This window comes from Bactrocera oleae, chromosome 6 (genome assembly GCF_042242935.1).
Source record: "Bactrocera oleae isolate idBacOlea1 chromosome 6, idBacOlea1, whole genome shotgun sequence".
NCBI classification, from domain to species: Eukaryota; Metazoa; Arthropoda; class Insecta; order Diptera; family Tephritidae; genus Bactrocera; species Bactrocera oleae.
The window spans coordinates 2,751,457-2,775,613 of NC_091540.1; the positions used below are offsets into that span (position 1 = coordinate 2,751,457).

General features: G+C 31.4%; 1 protein-coding gene across 1 annotated transcript in view; it reads right to left on the bottom strand.

Annotated features, from left to right (window-relative positions):
• Positions 1-24,157, bottom strand: part of DCX-EMAP (Doublecortin-domain-containing echinoderm-microtubule-associated protein) — a 76,907-nt gene that overhangs the window by 11,651 nt on the left and 41,099 nt on the right. Inside the window, exon 2 of the mRNA XM_070111354.1 lies at positions 4,339-4,533. Coding sequence (XP_069967455.1) covers positions 4,339-4,533 — 195 coding nt within the window. The remainder of the gene's footprint in view (positions 1-4,338; positions 4,534-24,157) is intronic.

A 24,157-nucleotide genomic window follows, 5' to 3' on the forward strand; every position in this document is an offset into this window, starting at 1 on the left:
ATACACGCACACTCACACACATATGCATGCATGCACTTTTGGTAAGAGTCATGCCGGCAAACCGTGGTTAGTTGAATTTTTGCAATATTCGCACGCCATAAAAATGAAATTCGACAGCTTGCAGGAGCACGAAAAACCATGTGGTGTGTGTTAGAATATGTGATGTCGTAGTTGTTGTTAGTATTGTGGTAAAATGCAGCTAAACTTGATGTATCGAATCCCGCTTTGTTTGAAACTAATATGTGGCAGAGCCAAAATCTAGATATTTGGATGAGTTTTTCAATTTTAGAAATTTAGAAGACCAAGTGATTAAATTGCATCGAACGGCCTTCGGATTTGATGAGAATATTTTGAGTTATTAAAAAAACCCCCCTTATATAAGATATTTGAACATTGTCTGTTGATGGCTTCTCGATTCATTGAGTGGAACCTACGTGTGGAGATATGTGGGGACGTACTTGTTTCCTTAAAATACATAAGAAATCGATTTTTAGTAAACAAAAGCTTCGTCATTATTCAATTAATTTTAGAACTGTTCTTTTAGTGTGCTCAACGGAGCTAGGACGATACCTTTTACTTCCTAGACGAACCACTAAGAGCTGTGTCTCGGCAATCATAAATAAATCATAGAGAAAATTGTGAAGGCAGCCTTTGAAGTGATCTAAGACAACCCGATAGACTATTAAATAATTTTTTTCTGAAATTCTAAACACTTCTCAATCTTACTTTGCACTACCGTCAGTCCCGAAGTACTCAGCGCAATCAATACTCAAAACACTACAGCTTGTTGTTGCAATATCAGCCGTGCAATCTTTGCACTGCCGCAAGGTGTAAAATATTGGGGCATTTTTAACATCCGGCTGCAGGCGTGCCATACATATACATGTGATATATAAACGCATATGCATATTGCACAGCAGCCATGCATTGCATGCCCGGGTACTACATGACGTATGAGCAACATAGGAATTATGGAGAATGTGTGGCGGCAGCCGGGTCGAACGCTAGCGAGTTTATTGTTTTCATTTTGGGTTTTCTGCATTTTTTTGCTTTTGTTATTTATTTTACAACCACACACAGTTATGTATACACGTGTACTTGCGTGCATGTATGTGTAAGCGTGCATAAACTATCTCACACTGGGCGCTCCTCTTCAACGAAAAATTTATATGTGCTAATATTTTTTTTCCCAACTTTTGCCTTTGTTTTCGTGTTTACTTGCTGCTTTTGCTTTGCCTAGCGTATGGAAATTGCCAAATTGACCGTGACTTCAATCTGTTTTGCATAAATTGCAGACAATTGATTTTCATAACGAGTAAACTAGTAGTAAAATACACCAGCATAGGTGAAAGCAATTGCCGGCGTGTATGGCTGAGTGGCTTTTGAAGCAGTTTATTCTACGGATACCAGGTTACATGCAGTCATATGAAGTTTGGCACGTTTTAAGCCGCAGTGTAATACGCAATCAACTTAAAATGCTCTCGGGAAAGAAAAATTTACATAAAAATTCGTACGCATGTGTGCGCATAATGGGGGTTAAAAGAAAGGTTAATTGACTCTACCGAGATTTGGTGATGTGGTAGAAGAAGTATAGCAAGCAGACCATGCATTTAATTGAAAAGCTCTTAAGTTTAACAATCATTATCTGTATACCCCGCACTACACCAACGTCCTTGTATGAACACTAAATTCATTCAGCCGAAATTTTTGCCGGTGAATGCCAGTTGCTGCCTCCGCAAATGTTGTGCCTGGCCTCAATAGCTTTGGACAATTGCTAGCTGCATTTTGCACTTGAACTTTGCCAGCGGTGGCTCGTATTAAATGCTATGTTTATAGTCGTTGAATTGTGTATGTGTGCTCTAAGCCCCCTATTAGCTGTGCCCTGTTGGCCTTGGCTGCTTGGCCTCAAATATGCAATTTGACGGAAATTATAGACATTTGGCGTGAAATTTCCGCATATTGAACTTTTGAAATGTTGTTGCCATTAAATTACATGCCATACAGTTGCCTAAAAGTATGCCTCATCCAATAGAATCTTTCCCATTTGCTTCTAAGCACGCATACTAGGTTTCTTGGTATTGGAAGAAGTGTTAAAAATTTAGCAATGCATAATATATTTCGCTATCGAGTATAAATTTTCTTCTTTACTATTTTATTAGCACCTACACATCAATGACGTGTCAGTTTAATGTTAATTTCCTCATCTAGGTCGAAGGCCGTGCGCTGCTATGACGTTGTTTGGCTTCGGAATGCCTTGGTTGCTATGCTTGTCTGTAGCTTTGTATGTACCTAATAATTATATTTCCCATTGACATTGCAATTTTGCGGTCAAAGCAATTATGCGCTATTTCACAGTTAACTTGGAAAAAAATTTTAATTCGACTTGGCTAGTTGAGTGGAAAATTAAATTTAAGTGTGTTTTCCTTGAAAATTTAAAGGTTATGGATTTTTTTATTATAATTGCATTTTTGCATACTGAAAAATATAAATTAATTTGATTTTAATTTAATATAAATGTAATATTTTAATTTTAGTTTTAATTTAACTTTAATATTACAATAGTTTTGATTTTTAGTTTTGAATTTGAATTTTATTGTTATTATATTTTAATTTTATAAAATTAAAAAATTTTAATTTTAATATTATTTTATTTTGATTTAATTGTAACTCTCATTTTATATTAATTTCAATTTTAATTAAAATTTTAATTACAATTTAACTGTAATTTAAATTTTATTAAAATTAATTGTAATTTTAATTAATTTTTTAGGTTCAACTTCAAATAAAATTTTTATAAATTATCAATTTTAAAAATTTATTAGAATGTTTATTCTACAATTTAGGTTTCACATTCTAACTGTTAATTTTATATTCAATATCGTAAATCCCAAGTCTATATTTTTTATTTAATTTTCTATGTTCTCTATGTTCTCTATTTAACATTTATATTTTATGCTATATATTCCATATTATGTATTAAAAATTCCATATTTCAATGTCTATATTATATATCATATATTTCATATTGCTTATTATATATTCTATATTCTGTATTTTGTATTCTATATACTCTAGTCTCTATTCTATATTTCATGTTCTATGTTGTATATTCTGTATTAAATGTTCCAAATTTTATGTTCTATATTCTAAATTCTATATTCTATATTCTACACTTTACATTCTACATGCTGTATTTTTTCGATACCTTATTTATTTTTAACTAATATAGTTAATAATATATAGTTTTTCTGTCTGGGAAATATAAATTAATTCACGTGAACACATTGCTTACGGTTTTTTCTCTAGAAACCTATAAGTCCATCGCTCAACGCTATAATGAAAAATTTATGCTTCACACGAAATTTAACACTCATACAATATTTGGTTTATCAATAATAAATAATGCTATTGGGAATAATAAAATCAAGTCAAAACATTGAAAAGAAATAGTGAGCTGCAAAAAACTGGGTTAATCTCGCTATTTTTTCAACTTCTTTAGCGCTCCCTTCATTATTTTTTTTCCTGTGCGCAGAGTTTTCGTTGAAAATTAAATTTTCAATATTTTGTGGCAGCAAAAAATTAAATATTTACATAAATAAATTGCACATTTTAATGCGCTTTTGTATGAAATTTCCATTGATGACTTTTCTGCTTATTGAAAATATTTTTCCTGCCATAAAATGCAGCATACTTTTGTGAGCGGCGCCGTGATGGCATAGCGAATACTTGTATAAGCATGCCGTAAGCTTATATTCGCTATGCCAGGTTTATGTAAAAATACATATTTTTGTGTATTATTGAAATTTTTGTATAAAGGGTGTTATTTTTGGTGGATTAGTATTTAAAAAATTTTATATTTATTTTTATTTTTAAATAATGAAAATAGAGACCAAAAATTTCTATAAACATATTATATGAAAATATTTTAATGTTTGGTTAGTTAATATTTTGTTTCTCATTTACTAACTTTATTTTTAATTTTAAATAAAGAAGAAAGACATTAAAAGTTATTTTAAACCCAATTTTGTATAAAGAGTGTTAGTTTAAGTAGTTATTTTTTTTTTAATTTGTATGCTTAAATAATGAAGATAGAGGCCAAATATTTTGTAAGTAAAGTAAGTATTGTAGAAATATTTACTACAATATATTTTTGCAGTTTTCATATAAGGGGTGTTAGTTTTTTTATATTTATATGCCTGAATATAGAGGATTCAAACCTAAACGCTCTATAAAAACTGTTCACCAAAAAATAAAACTTACTTCTAAAGCCGTTGTTCACTATAGAGTATCACACTATTGTTGTTATTCTGTCTACTTATTGCATTGCACTTGACTCACCTGCACTGAGTGATCCAAATTATTGATGATGCGTATAACACGTCCGGCACTGCGTTTGATCGAGCCCGATGTGGTCGATAATGTGCCTAAGTCTGCCTCCATAATCGATGGCTTACGACTGGCCGGTTTCGAGCCCCAACCCTGATTACCGGGCGAGGCGTACCACATGCCGTTCTTTTTACCGTAACTAGCCGGCTGTTGTGAAATTTTGGTCAAATGAAATATTTTCGTTGAATGCGAACGATTGATTGTTTGGTGGATTGGTGACGTTGTGGCGAATTTCAATTGTTGTGGCATGAAAGAGAAAGGAAGGGGAAGAGAAAAATGGAAAATATAGTGTGTAAATAAAATGGGATTAACGTTCGAAATCTGCTGCCGTTGGCAATATTGGAAAAAATATATTTAATTTTCGTAACATTTATAGGTAGAAACTTTGTATATATATATATAAGTATGTATGTGTATGTGCGCATTGGTATTGTGCCCATATGATTTATACACGTATACATGCACGCTTTTGTGCTTGTGCGTGTATATTTGTAAAGTACGTTGTGAGCGAGTATTTCACACAAATCTGGAATTAATTAAATTGTTTTGTGGCACGCGCGTGAGCACACACACATACACATATACATACTTATATGGAACGCATACACGCAATTTGAATATATACACACGCTAAAGTTAATACCAGCATTGTGCGAAAGCCGCATGTTGACCATGAACGGGGCTATCACCCACAATCAACGCGTAGATTTTTTGTGCGTCTCCTACCCACTTCCTGCCCTCACACATTTGCATATCCTTTGTTCTTTTCTTTTATAAAATTTTCGATTTTTTCGCGCTTGCTTTCTCCACAATTTTGCAATTATTTTAATTGTTCGCGCTCAATATTTTTTTCTCACACACAGTTCTTAAGCGGCTGCTGTTGCCATGCGGCTCACGCTGCGGTCGCAGCCACATAAAAATATGTATGTGTGTGTGTAAATAAATTTAAATTGCGTAAATATATATATTTATTTGCTTTGCTGTATGACCGAATGCAATTAAAACCATTTACTTTTGTGGCTGTTTCTTGTTTCGATTTTATTGTGACCATATTTTATTTGCTAAATAGCAAATTCACGCAATTCCTTGCGCAATTCAAGGCGCTCAAGTCAGTTGATTGCGCATAGTGAGTTTGTAACTCCGTATATACGCATTAATGACTCTAATATAAGTAAATTAAAAAGAAAAACACAATTTGTATTGCAGTTTAATGCATTTTAATTGTATAAACTTAGCCCTGGTAATCCTCATATCATAAATACGTGCTGCACCATTGCGTAAAGGGTATATAAATAATATTACTACAATCCTTACTTCCTTTGTACACTATAAGTGAAAATATAAATATGTACATGCTGGAAACATTGTAAAGCTCTTTATATAATATTTATCCTTCTTATAGAACTAGTTAAGAAAGTCACTAGTTTGGAACTAGTTCAAGAACAAATTAATAATAGAAAGTTCGTTTTATAATTAGCACTTGACATTCATAGCGTGGTCAATTTCTTTACCAACTAATTCAAATCTAGCGCTCTACATCGCTGTAGAAAGCAGTATATTAGTTTTTCGTCATATTTTGAGGTTATCAATCTATTTTTAATGTGTTCAACGTACTGATTGGCAGCTTTGCTTTCAAGTTAGCTACCCATTTAGTCAATTGGTTTCTTAAAAGAGTTTAGCGAATGTTCTATAAGTTCATAAAATTTTTCTAATGTAAGTATGGTCTGAAATAAGAACTATATGAGTTAATTTTATATATATTATAAAGGTGTCCAATGTAAAAATGCGCAGCTCTTGTTAAGTTCTAAATTTTATTTAAGTTTTCTAAAACTAGTTTTAAAAAATGACACGTGGTAATTACCCCTTTCAGACCTACATCCTACCTATACTTTATAGCTTCCAACAGAGTGCTTTCCAGTTAGATCAGGCAGTTGATTTATGCATAGAATCCTCTCAACTTTACCAGATATTTTTGTGGTTTAAACTATATTTTTTTTTACTAGTTAGTAACAGATTTTGTTTTTTAACTTTATGACTGGGTGTATGCTTGTGGAAGCTCCCAGAGTTTCTTTAACGTTAACGTTTTTTCTTCCCTACATACATATATTATCTTCGATACTTATTGAGAATCTTTTAAATTCGAGCTTTTGTTCATGAAGGCTGGGCATCGCATAGAACGAATTCAACGCGTGTCTTTTATTTCGGGTTGGTTCAAATACAATTTAAGGCCTTTAAGGTTTTAATGAAACAAAGCTGATTAACTTAGTTGGCGATTTCTTAACTCAAATTTGGCTAAACAATTATTTGACAAAAAGTTCAAATTTCTTTTGTAATCAAAATACTTGGCTTTAAGGTATACAATCAAAAGACAATTACTAAAGAAAAAAGGAAATTATCATTTAATTACTATCCATTTACGTCATTCCTTCAGTGAAATGAATATTTGCTCATTATAATATCTTCGCAATTTTGTTAAATAAATTTTTCAATCAGCACAAGAAATGTATTCCCAATCGACCCAATTTGTTTATTATTGCCACATTTAATATCTGCAATTATAAATTGCATTTAATTTGTATATTTTCCTGCAAATTTTTCATTTGTTCCCCGATTTATACATCTGCAAATATATATTACTTTGCTAGTTTTGCCGCGTGCTTCAAGTGAAAGCAGTTATTTATGTATATCCTTGGTGCAGCTTCCACGAGTAAATATTTAAATACAGTTATGCATACGCATACATATAATATACAAACTCACATATTCAATGATGATACTACATACATATATGTCGCATGCTTATTATTATCACACACACTCACAGTTGTAAATAAAACATATATTCCTTAATATTATTTTCGTTTCTTTCTTCGCGCTGCGCCATCTTGCAATGTATTCATCAATTACGATGCGTAATGTTGAAGGAAATTAACGGCTGTTGTAAAATTTGTTTTTGTTTTTTTTTTTTTGTTTAAGAGAAGAAGAAAACTTTATGCCGTTATGTCACATTATGGTAGAATACATATCGCGCATATCAACCAATTCATTTTAATCGCCTTCGCCATGGACATAAGCGGCGTTTTCTCTGCACTTCGAAGAACTCATATTCCATATTTCTTGCTGAAAATTATTCTCTGAGGTGGGCAATAAATCTGTTAATTTTTATTTGTATTAAGCATTTATGCTGACAGAGCGTTTCTTTCATCGTCATTCAACGTAGGAAGTATAGCTTGAAATACATTTAAACAAAAAAGTCGCTGTTGAGTACAAGGTTCAATTAATAAATAAGTAAATGGCCATTGATACTTGTTTGCATTCTTAAAAATAAAAATATTTCCGCATCATTTAATACGCAACATTTTTTTTAAAATATATATGACTTTGTGTTTGGCATATTTTTTGCAGATTAACTTTGAAGTAAATAGGTCAACTGGCTTCTTAATATTACCACAGCTCAATAGTCTTGCAACTGTTTCATAAGTTCATAAATTGTTTCTTATAAAAATATGGACTGAAATAATATGAGTTTATCTTTGAATTAAATTGTACTAAAAGATGTATGTAGTACGTACTATTGTCTATTATTAAAGACTGATTTTGATGAAGATAGACCAACATCAAATCCAATATTAAATATACATATGTAAATAAATTAAAATTTTACATCAGAATTTATGATCAAAAAAGTTTGGGACAATTCCTATTTTTCCAGAAACATATAATAGGCTTCGTTAAGTTTTAGAAACAAATGCTGCATGAAATAAGAAGTTATGATTTCTCTAACTTGAATTGTGCTTCATGTTACTCATGCGCCATATGCAACTGATAATCCTTCGTAAATTAAATGTATAAAAGTTGAAACAAAATTGAATTAATATTTTCAGCCAACGTAGAAACAATTAATATGAGAAAAGTGGTGCTTAAATAAGCGAAAAATGCCTCAAAAGTAAGCCGGAAACCAAACAAAAACCCCTACAGCCTCCCAGCCAAAAGCAATACAGAATACCTCAGCATAAAATTTGACTGCGTTGGACTCCCCAACGTGCAAACTAGGCGGTTTACCTTAAGCAAAACAAATGGAAACAAAAAATGGCAAGCGAATAAAAGGAGAAATAAATTAAAAGGAAAAACCGAAAAAAATGAATTAAAAGTTGTGGTGGAAAACAACTAAAATGTTAACTAACAGTTTAAAAGCAAAGAAAACACCCAGCTAAATAAATGCATTCTAAATGGAGAAAATTAGTTAAAAGCAAAACAAAATTAATGCAAAGTGTGTGTGTGCGTTAAATGGAGAAAATTATTGCGGCTGCTGCGGAAACAACTTGGACGGCACGCCGACTTGCTGTCTGCATGTTTGCTCAACACAAATTAAATGCAAACCAAACTATCTGCGGCAGACAGACTCAAAGTTTGTGGAACACAAAAAAAATAGTAAATTAAAAAATAGAAGTGGTATTGAAAGTAAGTTGCGTGAAAACAGAGTTGTATTAGTAGCGATGGTACAGAAGACAATAGAAATATATAAGAATTTTTGAAAGTTTCACCGTAAAATGGCACACAGAAGCAAAAAAATGTGAATTTAATTACGGCGTGATTAGCTGAAAACAATGAAATGCAGAAAAAATTAAACAAAATATGTAGTAGCAACATTGTATATACATATATACAAATATAAACTCCTTTATACCGTAGGTATGTATTTATAAAAGTGGTATAATAATGTAATAGTGTAAGGACACTGAAGTTGAAGTTGAACCCATAGCGCCATAGGAAAGTAGTCGTGGAAAAATTTGTTGAAAAAATAGTATTAAAAAGAGTTGTTAAAATAATGCTAAAGCGCTTACAGATTAAAAACAAATCAATTTTTGCATGTAAAATTTTAAATTAATTTAAAGTAAATTAAACACTAATTTACTAATTTAATTGTAAGTGAACGTACTCCACGCATTTTCAAGGTGTAGTTTAAGTAAATGTCATGTTAATTTAGTATCAATTAAATACTAATTGGTAATTTGTAAATTTTTCGATTGTCAGATTAATTGTCAACGATAAAGGGTTAAATTGCTAAAATAGGCTTAGTTACCAAATTAAGATTCTGCTATGTCTGACAAATATCGTCTAGTTTTACAAGTACTATTTCTTTTGACAATTTTAAATTCAGAAGTTTAGTATAAAACCAAAATGCATAAAAAAGAATTCCCTAAAAACGTTGCTATAAAATTTCGACCACACGGTATGAGAGAGAGTGCTAGCAATATATACTAACGTAACTCTTGCAACTTCAACTCAATATTAAAATCCTGAAAAAGTTATAACATATAAAGTTTGCCTCGAAGTTAATAATACCTAGAAGGAAACGTCAGAGATCCTATAAAATATACATATATATAATATAAATGATTAGCATAACGAGCTGAGTTGATTTAGCCATGTCTGTCTGTCTACATATACTAGTGCCTCAGAAAAAATACTTTTATAAATTGCTGTCAAAATGAAATGACAGTCGTTTTCATTAATATGACCAGGTGTGTCATTAAATTTGACATTGTGAAAACCTTACAAAATAAAGCAACTACAGTAATGAGTTTAAATATCTAGTGGAAAAAAGTTAAAGAAGTTAGTCCTCGAAGTAAAAATATAAGATTATGCCGTACTGTCTCAATGTGAGAACTTTGACAGAGTTTGACTGAAATATTGACAGAATTTTACGATTTAAAAAAGATGACACCATTGTATTAGAATATTTTCAAGTTACTCCGTAGAATTGGTTCCCATTGAGATATTGCTTAATACATTAATTAAGGAGATCAAAGCAAAATTTTGGCAGAAGATATAAAATATGTTAGTGGGAATGTAAATTTGTAGTAGTATATGAAAATTGTAGCAAAAAGTTCTACAAAAAGTAGTAGAATAAATTTGGCTAAATTATATGATTGCTTTAAGTTTTTTGTTTTAATATAAACATAATTTAATAATATTTAAGGTATATATTAAATCACATCATTTAAATGCCAATACATACTCTTACAACTATTTATATGTATATACTTTAATCACATTACTAACCCATGACTTGGTGGGCGATGAGAGCATCACAAATGGCGAACTTTCGTCGCTGTCCTCGTACATTTAAGCTGCCGAGTTTTATTAATTTCACCAACAATATATGTGTAACTGTATGTAGTAGTATATATGTATACTTGATTTTTAATATTGTTATCTTTGTCTCTGTTTTACAGTTTTTAAACGTCTATACATATACACACATACACTTGCATTTGTTTGCATACATTTACGAGTTTACTGTTTAATACACACATACTTTCATTTGCTTGCATTTTATGCGAAATTAGTTTCCCGCAGCGTTCTCTGTTTAAATGCATAAAACAAAATTGAAACAAATTAAATTTAATGAAACTATTTTAATTGAATTTAAGTTATCCGAAAGGCAAAATAATGCCGAAAAACGAATGAGTTAATGTTGTTGAATAATGGTAGTATATATTATATGTATATGTATGTGTGTATATGCAGGTGATTTTTAAATAAGTATTTTTTAAGCTTGGAGCATGAAAAATTTGCATATTTCGTCCATTATTAAAAGATTAAAGGAGATTAAATGTTGTTTTCGTTTTAGTTGCTTTAGTTTCATTTGCTCTAGTCCCTGATCGCCACATACATATCTATCTGTTGAGAAAATATTAGAAATTCATTCAAACTTTTTGAGTTAAACAGCCTTGACTCAAGGTCTAGTTAGATTCGCTAAACATAATTTAACTAATATGACTTACAAAATATGGCATATGGAACTTTGTCTTAGTCACGTGAACTGAGAGACGGGTTTGAACAAGGTTTTGCAAACCTGATTTAATAAATGAATTTATTGTTTGTAAATTTGGTAAATTTAGGATTTGTGCAAATTTTCAGATCAATAGCTTCAAAGCTGAGACGGACATGGCTAAATCGTTTCAGCTCATCATGTCGATCATTTATTATATATGTATGTTTTATAGGGTCTCCGACGTTTCCTTCTAGGTATTACAAACTTAGTGGCGTATTTTATATGCCCTGTTAAGGGTATAAAAATATCTAAAGTAATTATTTATATAGAGAAAAAAGAAGATTAAAATTTTTACTAAACCGGCGATAGGGGCACTTAGTCATATTGATCCCAAAATGATTTTTTTTATAAACGAAAAAATTGTAGTAAATATGCAAGTATATAGAAAAATCAATGAAAAAGTTTAGTGTAAAACTTTTAATCTGACGATAATACCATTTTAGCGGTTTATTTTGCGCGACAAGAAGGTTGGAAATTGAAAATAGTTTATAAAATTAAGTAATTTAAAATTATATTAAAAATTTTGTAAGTTAATTTTCTATAGTAGGATCACAGTGATCTGGCATCATTCTCATAATGTATTTTTCTACTATTTATGAAAAATCTATATAAAATTAATCGTATAAAAATATTTTTGCCCTATATAAGTAGTATATGAATATTGAACAAAGAAATTGGTCATACAAGGGTTAATACTTGTAGCATTTTAAAATTAATGTAAATTGAGTAAGATCATAATTTTATTTATTTTTTGTTAAATTTAAACGCGCTAGTATGAAAAAATAAACGTAGAGCAACTTTCAGCTGAAAAATAACGCGCTTACTCCCACTCCCTCGACACCAGTCGGTCATTTAAAGTGAGTTAATTGAAAGCGTTTTAATTTAATTGCACTTTAAATGAGTTAATTTCACTTTGAACGCACAGGCAAAGAGATAAATACTAGTGCGCACAGACAGAATGAAACAACAAAAACAACTAAAAGCTAAAACAAGAACAAAAATCGTGTAAAAACAACAAAAATCGCACAAGAATAACAAAAAATCGTAAAACAGCAATTACAAAACTCGTACAACAACACCACTTGCCGTGTGGAATATGTAAAATAAGAAAACAAGTCACGCGCCTGCAGTGTACTACTAACCATGTAGCGCAAACGGTCAACGGGGCGTATGAGTGACCGCTGACGGGCAAGTAAATAAACGAACGGCAGCAAATAAACTCAGTTGGTTGTCACACGCACACAAAACTATGTGGCGTGTTTGTATGATACTAGACTAAATGTGCGGTTAGTAGATGCTGCAAGCACATTTGTGCGAATGTATGTGTGTATTTCTGTAAGTATGTTTGTATAGTATAATAGTAAGCCTGCAATGGACTGTAGGCCAATATGCCTCGCGCTGGAGTGTATAAAAGTATGCTACAAAATTTTTTGAAGTATTATTTGTATTGCTGTTTCGTTAAAAAGAAATGAAAATAAATTTTTTTTTTTTACTTTTTTTACGAAAAAAAAAGTTTTAAACTTTTGTAAATAAATACAAAAAATTGTTAAACTTTTTGTATTTATTTACAAAAGTTTAAAATTTTTACTACAAAACAACACAAAAAATTTTTTTAAACATAGTTTTTTTTTTTTGCAAAAACAATTTTTTTGTTTTACAAAAATGTAAACTCTTAAATTTTTTCACATAAACAAAAGTTGAAGCACACTTTAGTAGAATCTTAAATGCACACAGCGAGAGTTTAACTTTTATTGTACATAAAATTTTAAATTTTAAATTTTCATATTTTTTTATATTTTTATTAGTGTAAAAATACGATTTTCACCACGACCACTTTTGTAATACTCGGCTTGATTAACTTGCTCTTTATATGAATTATTGTAAAATATTTTTCATCATTGCGTACAAATAAATATGGCGGTGTTACGCTTGAGCTGCCGCGCGACGACTGCTGTCACAATAGCGATTTAATATATTCTTAAGCATGGCAAGCCAACACCAAGGGCTGACCGGCGGCATGTGGAGTGGGAATTTTAAAAGAAAATGGCATAGTAAGCGTAAAAGTTAACTGATTGGCCGACTAGTTGTTGGCCAGCGATCAATGGGAGCGAGCAGCTACTTAGTAGGCTCTTTGGCAAGCGCCACAGCGAGGCAAGCATATTGTAAGTAAAATACAAACAACGCACATTTATACACTCATGTGTGCATTTGTACGTGTGTTTGTGCAAAAGGCCAGGCAAGCAGCCAAAAGCGTCACATACAAATCGCTATTCAATATACTTGCCTGTATGTTACTTATACGCCATGTAGCCGCATATTTGCCGTAACAATTTGAAGCTCTCTCCACACTCTCCACGTGCTCACAAAAATTTTTGGCGATGGCTATGTTCACGATGACGACGCCGTTCGTGCAAATTGGCAGTCGACATGAAAATATGGTAATAGAATGTATAACTCGTATTTATTACCAATGTGTTGCATGGTTGTTATTGCCGCTGCTATATTGTTATTGTTATTGTTATACTCTTTTGTTTATGGGTAGCGGTTGGGCGATGAATTGCCACTCCAAACACTTTAAGATGTATAAACGTATATATGTATGTATGCATATCTATGTTACGTTTGCACTGATTCGCTTAACAGCATATGTAAGCAGTTATGTTTTGCAAATGTTTTGGATCTATATGTTGTTGTGTTGTTGTCGTTTGTTGTTTGCAACTTGCTATTTATTGCCTTACTTTCGCTTTGCTGCCGATTTCACTTTCTTTCACATTGCTTGCTGTTGATTTGTATATACTTGTATGTATGTGATATGTGTGAGAAAGTAGGCAAACGGAGGCACGGCTTTTCTTTGTGTTGATTTTTGTGAATAGTGGTAATAAACAAGTTTCCATGAATCATTTGCTGAGTACCGTTATTTTCTGCTGCGTTTGTAAGCGCATTTAAATTTTATAAGAGAATATTAATTTTTGATTTTAGTACACTTCTAAAACATGTTCAAATTTAAATAATTTTATTAGTTTTCAAAACATAATAAGCATTGCACGCTATTCAGATCAGAGAAGTAACTAAAAATGTCAAAAAACGCCTTATTTTTTCAACATCTTCGGTCATTTTGACTAATATTTTTTATTTTAAACATTACGACTTTTCACACCTTATTTTATTCAAATAAACTTCCTTTAATTCATATAAGTATATCAAAATGCCCGCCAGAAATCCACTATATTTCTTTTTCATAAATATATTATAAGCATTATAATGTCGATAGCTTTATCAATGAAAAGCATCAGCTAACCAACGTTGGCACTATACTTCTTTCCCTACCTAGCCACACAATCGTATACTTTACGTTTGCTAATTGCCAGTGAAAGCATTTCTGCATAATTTCCTTTCATCTATTATTCCATTATCGCTATTCGTTATTGCTTTCGACTGCATTGTAACGGTAATTGTTATTTGTTCTTTTATTGCAGTGTTATTGACGTCGTATTTCTTACACTGAGCGCGCAAATACAGACCATTGTATACAATATATATTATACTCGTATATCCTTTGCCTTTGGTGGATGCCTCAGCTACGCTCAAATACCAATGAGTACTTGTAACTCCTTATACAAATACTACTAAATACACTGGTGTTACTTTTACGGGTATGAAACTGAGCTTTCTGCTTATACCGTTAACTCTTAGTTTACTAAATTCGCACTGCCATACAGCCTATGAGTGCATGAAAAAAGTGTGATTTTTTGAAAGGATATGCCTGTTAGCAAGTTGTTATATGAAAAATATGTCTTGCTGTAAAGCCAAGCGTTTTCTTTTTGCAAATAATATTTTTATGTGTTCATATAACGTCGTTAGAGCTTACGACAACACGTTTTCCGACGTCTGTGGTTGCTGTGGCATATTGTGCAGACCAGTTATTGGTATGGCGTTGCACTATTTTCTTGTTTTCGGTCCGACTCACTTTCCATTTGACTACCCACACAATTTGTATGCCTCTTTGCATACGTTGTATATACCTAGATTTTTTTATTATTATTTACATTTTTTCACTTAAAGCACAATGAAAGAAATTCATTGAATAAAACAAGAACCTACTTTTTTGAAAATAATTTTCAAGAGCTTTGAAATGCTTAGAAAAGATTACCGAGCCTTCGTATTGAAGTAAAGAAGTTTCAAGAAAATATTACTTTATTATTAAAGAAACATCAATATTCAAAGCTTTGGAAAAAAAAGCGACACATATTTTTTGTTAAAAGCTAGATAATAGCTTTTGAAAGCTGCAATTTATGTGTTTTTGTTGTAAAAGCATTTTTAACAAAATAAATGCTTGTATGCGCTTTAAATAACAAAAATATTTTAAAATTGTTAAATTTTTGTTGCAAGAAAATATTTTAAAGCTATTTTGAGAGTTGTTGAAAGTTCTGATCTTCAAAAGCTGTTTTAAAGGTTTATTTTGTCTAAAGAAGCATCAATGCTTTACATTTTTGAGAAAATAAAATAATATTTTTTTAAATTAGTTAAAGCTATTGAAAGCTGCGATCTGAAAATTGTATTACAAGAGCTTTTTGAGCAAAAGAATACTGGAATATACTTTAAATAAAAAAGGATTATAAAAGCTATGAAAAGCTCTTTAAAAGCTAAATGTTTTAAGAGAATGTTGTAAATTTATTGTAGGGCTGTTGAAAGCTCTGATTTGGAAAAGCTCTTTCAAACATGTCTTCGTTTTAAGAAGCATCAATGTTTTCAATTTTTGAAAAACAGAAAATTTTATTTTATAATTCTACTGAATGTTCTAACTGTAGTTTTTCATTAAAAAAAACCAATGTTGTTTGTTTTTAATTCCGATTTTTTTTTACAAAAAATAATATTCATATTTTGTCCAGTGTATAAATTTCACTTTTTTCTGCTATTATTTGCTCCAAGAATTTAGAAAATACATATATTTTTACATATTCATACATAAACACCTTCTAACTGTATAATAGAAATCGTTGACTTACAAACTTGCGACAAGTAGTGGAGAAGTCGCATACAGTATTATACTAGGACGCCAGTATGAATGGTTGCCACAATATACTCTCACAATGGAGTATATGCATATGGATGGGGATATCTCTTTGTTATTGGGAAGTTTACGTCAGGATAAGTGAAAGTATTTTGCACACAAGTCGAGGCAAATATGTGTCTGTATGTACTTATTTTCATATTTACCGTTGGTTGGGATTTTCCAAAGCAGTGCGGATTTATGTCCCAACACCTCTACTCCTGACACAAGAGTTCGTGTAACGGTCAGACGGCCTCTTTCGAAAGTTTTGAACAAGCACGTGTAAGAAGAAAAATTGCCACATTTTCTTTTATTTTGTTGTGTTTATAGGAAGTACAATTTTTATGAAGGCGATAAGGGAAGAGGGTAGTTATGTATGTGTATGTCAGAAAGATTGTGTCGGGAAGTATTTCTATAGGCCAGTGAATTTCAGAATAGAAGTGAAAATTCTAAATAATGGACTGACTTCGCCTTAACTTTCGATCGATTAGTTTATAGATTCACAAAATTTTATATCGAGAAACCTTAGCATTTATTTATTATAACGCCTTCTTTAGACAATCTCATTTCTTCGTTTTTTTCAGATCTTAAACTAAAAAATATAATATTATTTAAATAATTTGGGGAGCTGTCAAAAGTTTAGAAAAAGCTCTATAAAAGTTCACTGAAGTAAAGTGGGCCAAAAAGTACTCACATTTTTAAAAGCTCTAAAAGCTTTTTCGCATAAAGCAGTATCAGTATTTAATATTTTCTGTAAAAAATAATAATTTTATTGGTTTGACAGATTGAAAGCTTTCAAAAGCTCTAACCTGTAAAAACTCATTGGAAAAATAATGTTTCAGGAAGGCTTTTGAAAGCTGTGATTAGGAAAATCTCCTTCAAAAGCTTTTCTTTTAGCGCTTTCAAAACATTTTTTTGGAAAATAACACCATTGTTTACATTTTAGGGGCAAAAACAAAATAATGTTTTTGGTTCTATATAAATTGATTCAGAACTTTTGAAAGCTTTGATATTTAAAACTCATTGAAATAAAGATATTTCAGGGAATATATATTTTAAGTAACTTTTAAACGCTTTTAAAAATTTTGATCTAAGAAAGCTCTTTCATCAGCTCTTATTTTCGGTTTTAAGCAGAAAGACGTACCATTGTTTAATACTAAAAAAACAAATTTCTGATTTTGGTTCCAATTTGATTGAAAGCCATTAAAGCTTTATTCTGAAAAACCTTATTGGATTAAGAATTGATTGAATGAAATATTGTAAATAGCTATCAAAGGCTTTTTAATGCTTTTTTATTCAGTTTTTTAAAAAGATTTTTTGCTGAAACATTGTTGCTTTAAATTATATAAAAACAAATACACTTTAAGTTCAAAATTAATTGTTGTTTAATTTAAATTTTATATTTTTCCTGTGTATTCTTTGTTTGTCTGTTCATTCCCCACACAGCTCGCATTAATAGAATTCCAGTTTTGCTATCGTCCTTCTAAACGGTCTTAGCTGTCATTATTTGTTTATATAAGTTTTCAACTTGCCAGTTTTCAGCGTTTTCGTTTGACTCTTTGCCTCCTTGTCCCGAAGCTTTTTTTCCTTTCAAGTGCTTTAAGTGGCTTATGAGTATTTATTAGCCTGCCACAATGCGAGCGCTGGGCTGTCACGCAAGCACATACATATATACACATACATACACAGGCACAGACAGATATACAGACACAAACAGTTACTCATATATGCTTGTCAACCACAATACAAGTCGCATTATTCTGCACACATGCTATGTGTGAGTTTGGTTTGCTGCCAAGTTACTCATACGCCATGTATGACCAACACTGGCCACAGGCATGGCGTTCGGTAGCGACTTTTATTATACGCCATTGTCTTTGGGAAATAGTTTTGCATTGCAGTAGTGTTGGCGTTTATTCGCATTTAAATTTGCCGGTAATGTGTTTGATTGTTATTGTATTACTGTATGTTTTTGTTGTTTTTCTATCAAACTTGGAATTTTACTCACTTTGCTTTTCTTTACTTTCGGCTGAAGTAATTTCTTTGAAGTGCGCTGTGCTCATTTTCCACATTTTTTACTGTGCCTAGCTATATTTTGTTGTTATTTTACTCTGCAAATTGTTGTATTTGTTGTAATGCTTTTGCGCTTGTTTTTGCAGTGCGGGGCTTTTTTCCCGTGTTGTGTTTGGCGTTAGTTAAGAAAAGTGGGTTCTTTCTTGCTTCTCACCACTTTTTGTTATGCACACACATATATATATACTAACACACCCTCAACACCGCTGATTAGCATAATTTGTTTGTATGCGAAATGAAACAATGGGAAAGTACTCAAAGCATATAAAGCAAATGTGTAGTCGGAATTGCTAAACTCAAAGGAGTTTCAACAGCAAACTTGTGTTGCAACTTCAGCTTATTGTTGCAACAAAAAGTTGACTGTCTTGGCTATGCTACACTACTGGACGTTGAATTATTTCGCTGGCGCGGCGTAGTTGGCAACTTTTGCTTAGCATTCTCACTTTTTAACCCCTCAAGGAAGTGAAAAGTATAATAAAAACAACAACAGCAACAAAAAGTACAATTGAAAAACTTGCCGCATGCCGGCTGCAAAGGAATTGTTTACACATAAACTTTCCATTTCATCATTTCATGTCTCGGAGCGCATATTAGCCCCAGCCCTTTTATGTTGGTATGTGTGCCATATTAGCCTTTATCGTTATTGTTGTATTTAGTTTTTTCAAGAATGCTCTAGCACACATTTGACTGCCGCAAATTTAATTCTTTGCACGTGTACACATATCTGATCAAAATTGACTCGGACTGAGCAGCAAAAAATAACATTTCAATACTTGCATACATACATATGCTCATATACACATGCAAACATATTTATTTGTTTATATATGTGTGCATGTGCGCATGTGTGCTCACAACCTTTTTGCACATTTTCTGCGTCTTTTGTGTGTGCGTTCGCTGAATTGTCGCCGGACATTAGTGTGTCGAAATTTCTGTGCGCATTTTAGCTGACATATTTTATGGTCGCCCGAATTCTTGTCACACATAAATTTGTGTATGTGTGTAAGCAAGCCGTTAGCTGCACATTCTTTCGTGGTTTAGCCATACTAGTAACATAAATTTTTATGTAAATACATATTTATATTCAAATACTGCTGCATAACTTACATAGCATGAGAAAAAAGTGTGTGCTGCTTTCGAAACATTTTCGAAATTTTAGCAATATGATTTGTGGGCAATTTTTGTAAACATTTTTAGAATTTTTTGCAATTTTTATTTATTTCTTTAAAGAAATGTATAAACTTTTAATGGGTTTGAGATTATTTTAAATATTTTTTAACAATTGTACCGATCAGCAATTGAATTGGAAATCACTGGAAGAAAAGTTTATCTGAAAGCTTGTTTTATATAAAATAAGCTTTTTTGAAGTAGAGCTTTGGAACATGTTTTTTGGTTATTTGAAGTTAGTAATCACCGTGGCGTTTTTATTCAAAGGAAATATGTTTGCCATTATTACACCGTTTTCAGGAATCTCAAGTGGGATAGATCAAATACTGCACTAAATTTTTCATCAAAATTACACATCCGTTAGGACGAGCTTTAGCTACAAAATATACCGAATTTCCCATATTAACGAAGAAGTACGTAAAATTATGATCAGAGTACGAGAAGTTAATTTCATTTATTTTTTCCTGATAGATTATTGAAGCTCAATTATTCCCAAATATATTCCTATTTTTATTCCCAAAGTATTTCTTCTCAATTTGTTTTTTAGTATTCAGACTTTTAACTGGTATTCATAATAATGAATAAGAAAATATACGGCGAAAGTTACGAGCTTGCAACTTATTCCAGAACTGATCTCTTACTGAATTCCGGTTGGGTCTTTCAACTAAAATTTATTCTGCTGAATCTAGTAATGTTATACCAGATAAGTGCATATCAGCATGCACTAAGTAGAAGCTCAAAAGATTTAAAATATTTCCGTCAAGTTTCGTTAGAAGTGCGTGCATCATTAAAGGCTGCAGTTTGAGTTGCTTGGAAAGATATTGAGTGGATTTCGGTTAAAATTTGATAACAAAGATCGTTCTTTAGTTGTTCTATGGCCACACTTGAGTATACTATCAGCATTTTTTCTATAGGTAGAAGACAAATTACGATTTTATACTAGTATTTCTTCCAAAAAATATGAACCACATCATTTTTTAAGGCTGGAATTTATTGCAAAGTAGCATGATGTCTTTCATCAACAAATTGTCTTTCAATTGGGAACATAAATACATAGGTTATCTAATTAGATGTAAATTAGACGCAAAGGAGCGCGGCTTACTAAAAAAAATAAGGCTTAAGTCTTTCTAATATATATTACCAATAAGGTATAGGCTAGATGATCAATTCTTTACAATTTTTTATCAATAGAAGAAAAAGTAAACAAAAGTTTTAGTTGAAAGATTTCAAGTATGACGGATAAGAAGAAAGGTGCGGAAAGAAATAATGACAAAGACGAAGTAAGAGCGAAAAATAGTTCTTGATATAGGAATGGATAAAGTCCCAAAGAGAGTGGTAAAAACGGAGATAGAGAAGAGTCAGGAATAGGCTTAGAGTAAAAACAGATTTGGAGAAAAAGGTAGAAATAGAAACAGAGATAGAGATAGACAGAGATAGAAACAATGGTAGAAACAGTAGTGGACAGTGATGGAGACAGAGATAGAGATTGAAGTAGAGCTAAATACTTGTAAATAGATATCTATAAAGATGAAGGTAGATATAGAAAAAAATATAGTGTTAGAGGCAAAAAAGAGAAATTAAGAAATATAGATAGAGTTAGAGTTAAAGCTTGAAATAGATATCGAGAAGCATAGAAAAATAGGAACAGAGGAAATTGTGAAAATACAGTTAGAGTTTGATGTATATATTTTTAAAGAGAAGGATAGAATTATTGATAGAGACAGGTATAGGGATAAATAAAGAAAAAGAATGAGTCATAAGAAATAAAATAAAAGAGGTATAGGGAATGCTATAAAGATTAAGATTGAAAGAGAAATCGAGAAAAACCCTAGAGATATGTTAGAGAAAGGTTGTTATAGAGAAATTGATAGTGACATAGATGGGGAGATAGTGATTAGGTTAAATTAATAGGTATGTATATTTCTAATTAGTTCGACATGTCTTATCTAAGGCACAACTATCAATGGTTCAATGGTAAACTACACAAAAGTTAGTAAAAGTGTTTAGGCATTTCAGAACGTATTGAGATTAAAAAAAATATTATATATTTACTAAGAGTATAAAAAAATGAAAAATGTATTTGATGTATTATATTTATATATATGTATATTTCGTTATATATTTCTTTTTCTATTAAAATATTTTTTTATTATTTACAGTGTTGTGTCATATATTATATACACATATAACTATTTTTTAGTGCTTCAAAAATATGTTATAGAAAGCACGACCAAAAAGCAAGTGATTTACAAATTTAAGCTTTACAACAATTTTCAACATAACATTTTCTGTAATGCTTGGTAAGTTTGTTAAATTTATTATTAGTTTTTTTTTGCCAAAAGTTTCACCGTTCACATTAATCTAAATATGAGAGCTTTAAGCTGCTGGCATATTAAAGACTTACAGCCGAGCGACGTCACACGCTTAAGCATTGCAAATTTATTCATACACACACACACAAGTACATACAAACATACATACATAAATATATACACTCGTGTGCGAAAAACCACACATATGAAATTCATTTGAAAAGCAAATTGCTTCGGCATGAAAGCCAAGGTTGCATAAATTTCCAGCGCAGTGGCAAAAGCAATTGTAAACGCTCGCTTGATTTTTTTTCGAAACTGATTTTTCGGTTCATAAATCAACGCAAACCTTGAATAGCAAGTGATATGCGCGTGTAAATGCAATAAAAAATGCTAATCATGTAATGGCATTAAAAAATTACTAATGAAATTATTGGTTAAAATATATTAAATATATATTTATATCTATAGGTGCGTGTGTGCGTAATATAGATATATATATTTGAATTTATTATGCACTTTGGCAAGCAAATACCAACTAGAAAATCAAATAAACGCTGTCACACAAAATTTTATTCATTTAACATTTCATTGCATATCCACAGGCGCACTCGCTTATTTTACGTGCTTTCTCTACACAATACAGATATAATGCTGTATGCATGCGAGTCGAAAAAATTGCGTTTTGATTGCATGCATTTGTTAAATGAAGCAGCGCAAAGCGGAAAACACTCAAACCGTTATTTGGTGTCGCGCGCGTGAAAGTGTGTAAACACAAAATAAACGCCATTGCAACTGAGTAGATAACAACGCTTGTGCAGATTTATTTATCTATGCCCATGTACATAGCATATATGCACATATACAAGTATGTGCCTATAAGTAAACAACAATCAAATGTTAATCGGCAGTTGCATGTTTGCTTGCAAATTGAAATTTTTAGTGGCACATATTTGCTTTGGAAATTTGAAAAAGCGCCGAACGGCGTTGATTTGCTGCGGAAAGGGTTGCGCGAAAAATGGCACAAAAAACAAACACAGTAAAAACTATAATAATAAAAAAATAAAAAAAAACATGAAAAATTTTTAACGGTTACACCAAAGCTATAATACCCTTCACAAATATAATAAGTTTCCATACAAGAACTTAAATTTGATCATTTATCTGAAGAATTTGTTCACAGATTATAACGCTGGCTTGAATAATAATCCATGCCAATTTTCGTGAAGATATTTTATAAAATAAAAAAGTATCCCATATAAGAACTTTTGATAGGTCAGTTTCTATGACAGCTATATGCATTAGTGTCCGAAAAAATCCCCGATGTTTCTTATATGGTGTTAAGAACTTCGTGCTAAACCTAATAAACACTGTTCTGGGTATAAAAACGTCAATGAATGAATATGCATAGCGCCGAGGGGTCGCCTGTTACGAAATGCATGAATGATTGAATGTGGCATGAATGCTTGCATCGTTGTTGCTTTTATCTTTGTACAGATTGCCTTAGGCTTTTGTTGTTTTTGCTTTTTCTTTAGAAAAAAGCTTTTCAGTTTGATTTTCAATTTTTAGTTTTGCATTTTGTATTGCAATTTAATATTTGATTGTTAAATTGAAGCTCTTTTGTATGAACTAGTGAAAAGCACACAATGCTGGGAATGCTGGGATGTTGTTGATTGTATTTGGTAGAGCAATTTAGATTGACTATTGTTTGAGGATTTATTTTTGTTGGAATGATCAGTGTTTTGTTTCATAAATATAACCTACAACGCAAGTGTGGGATGATCAACAATAAAGTTTTTATATTGAGGGTGTTTTTTTCACTATAAAATATTTTATATTACGGTAAAGTCTTCAGTAAATGTATATGTGCTATTGATAATCAAACATTTGAGACTAATTTTCCTACATGAAAATATGTAGATATGTTATAAGGTCTTTTGGGCAATTCTATTTTCAGGAAATTCATTAATATTTTCTAAAAACCCTTAAACATGTTAAATTACTTGTATTCTCAAACCTTGTAAAATTATCTCACCAACCTTAATCGCCTTCCAAAAACCAATATATTTATGTATATATGTTTCTTCAGCGCCCGTATGTTCAAAGCTTAGTGAAAACAGAGCAAAAAATCTGCTCACAACTGCTTGAAAGCTGCAAAAGTCCACGTTCACTTCAGCTCAAGTTGTTTTTGGCTTTGGAAGCGCACATTTTGATAGTTTTTCATACACTTCCTGCTTTCAGAAACATGTTTAAAACAAATCGAATCAAATGGTCTATCCTGTACCGTTATTTTTTTTTGCAGTTTTTATTCACGTGTTGTGTTACAATTTA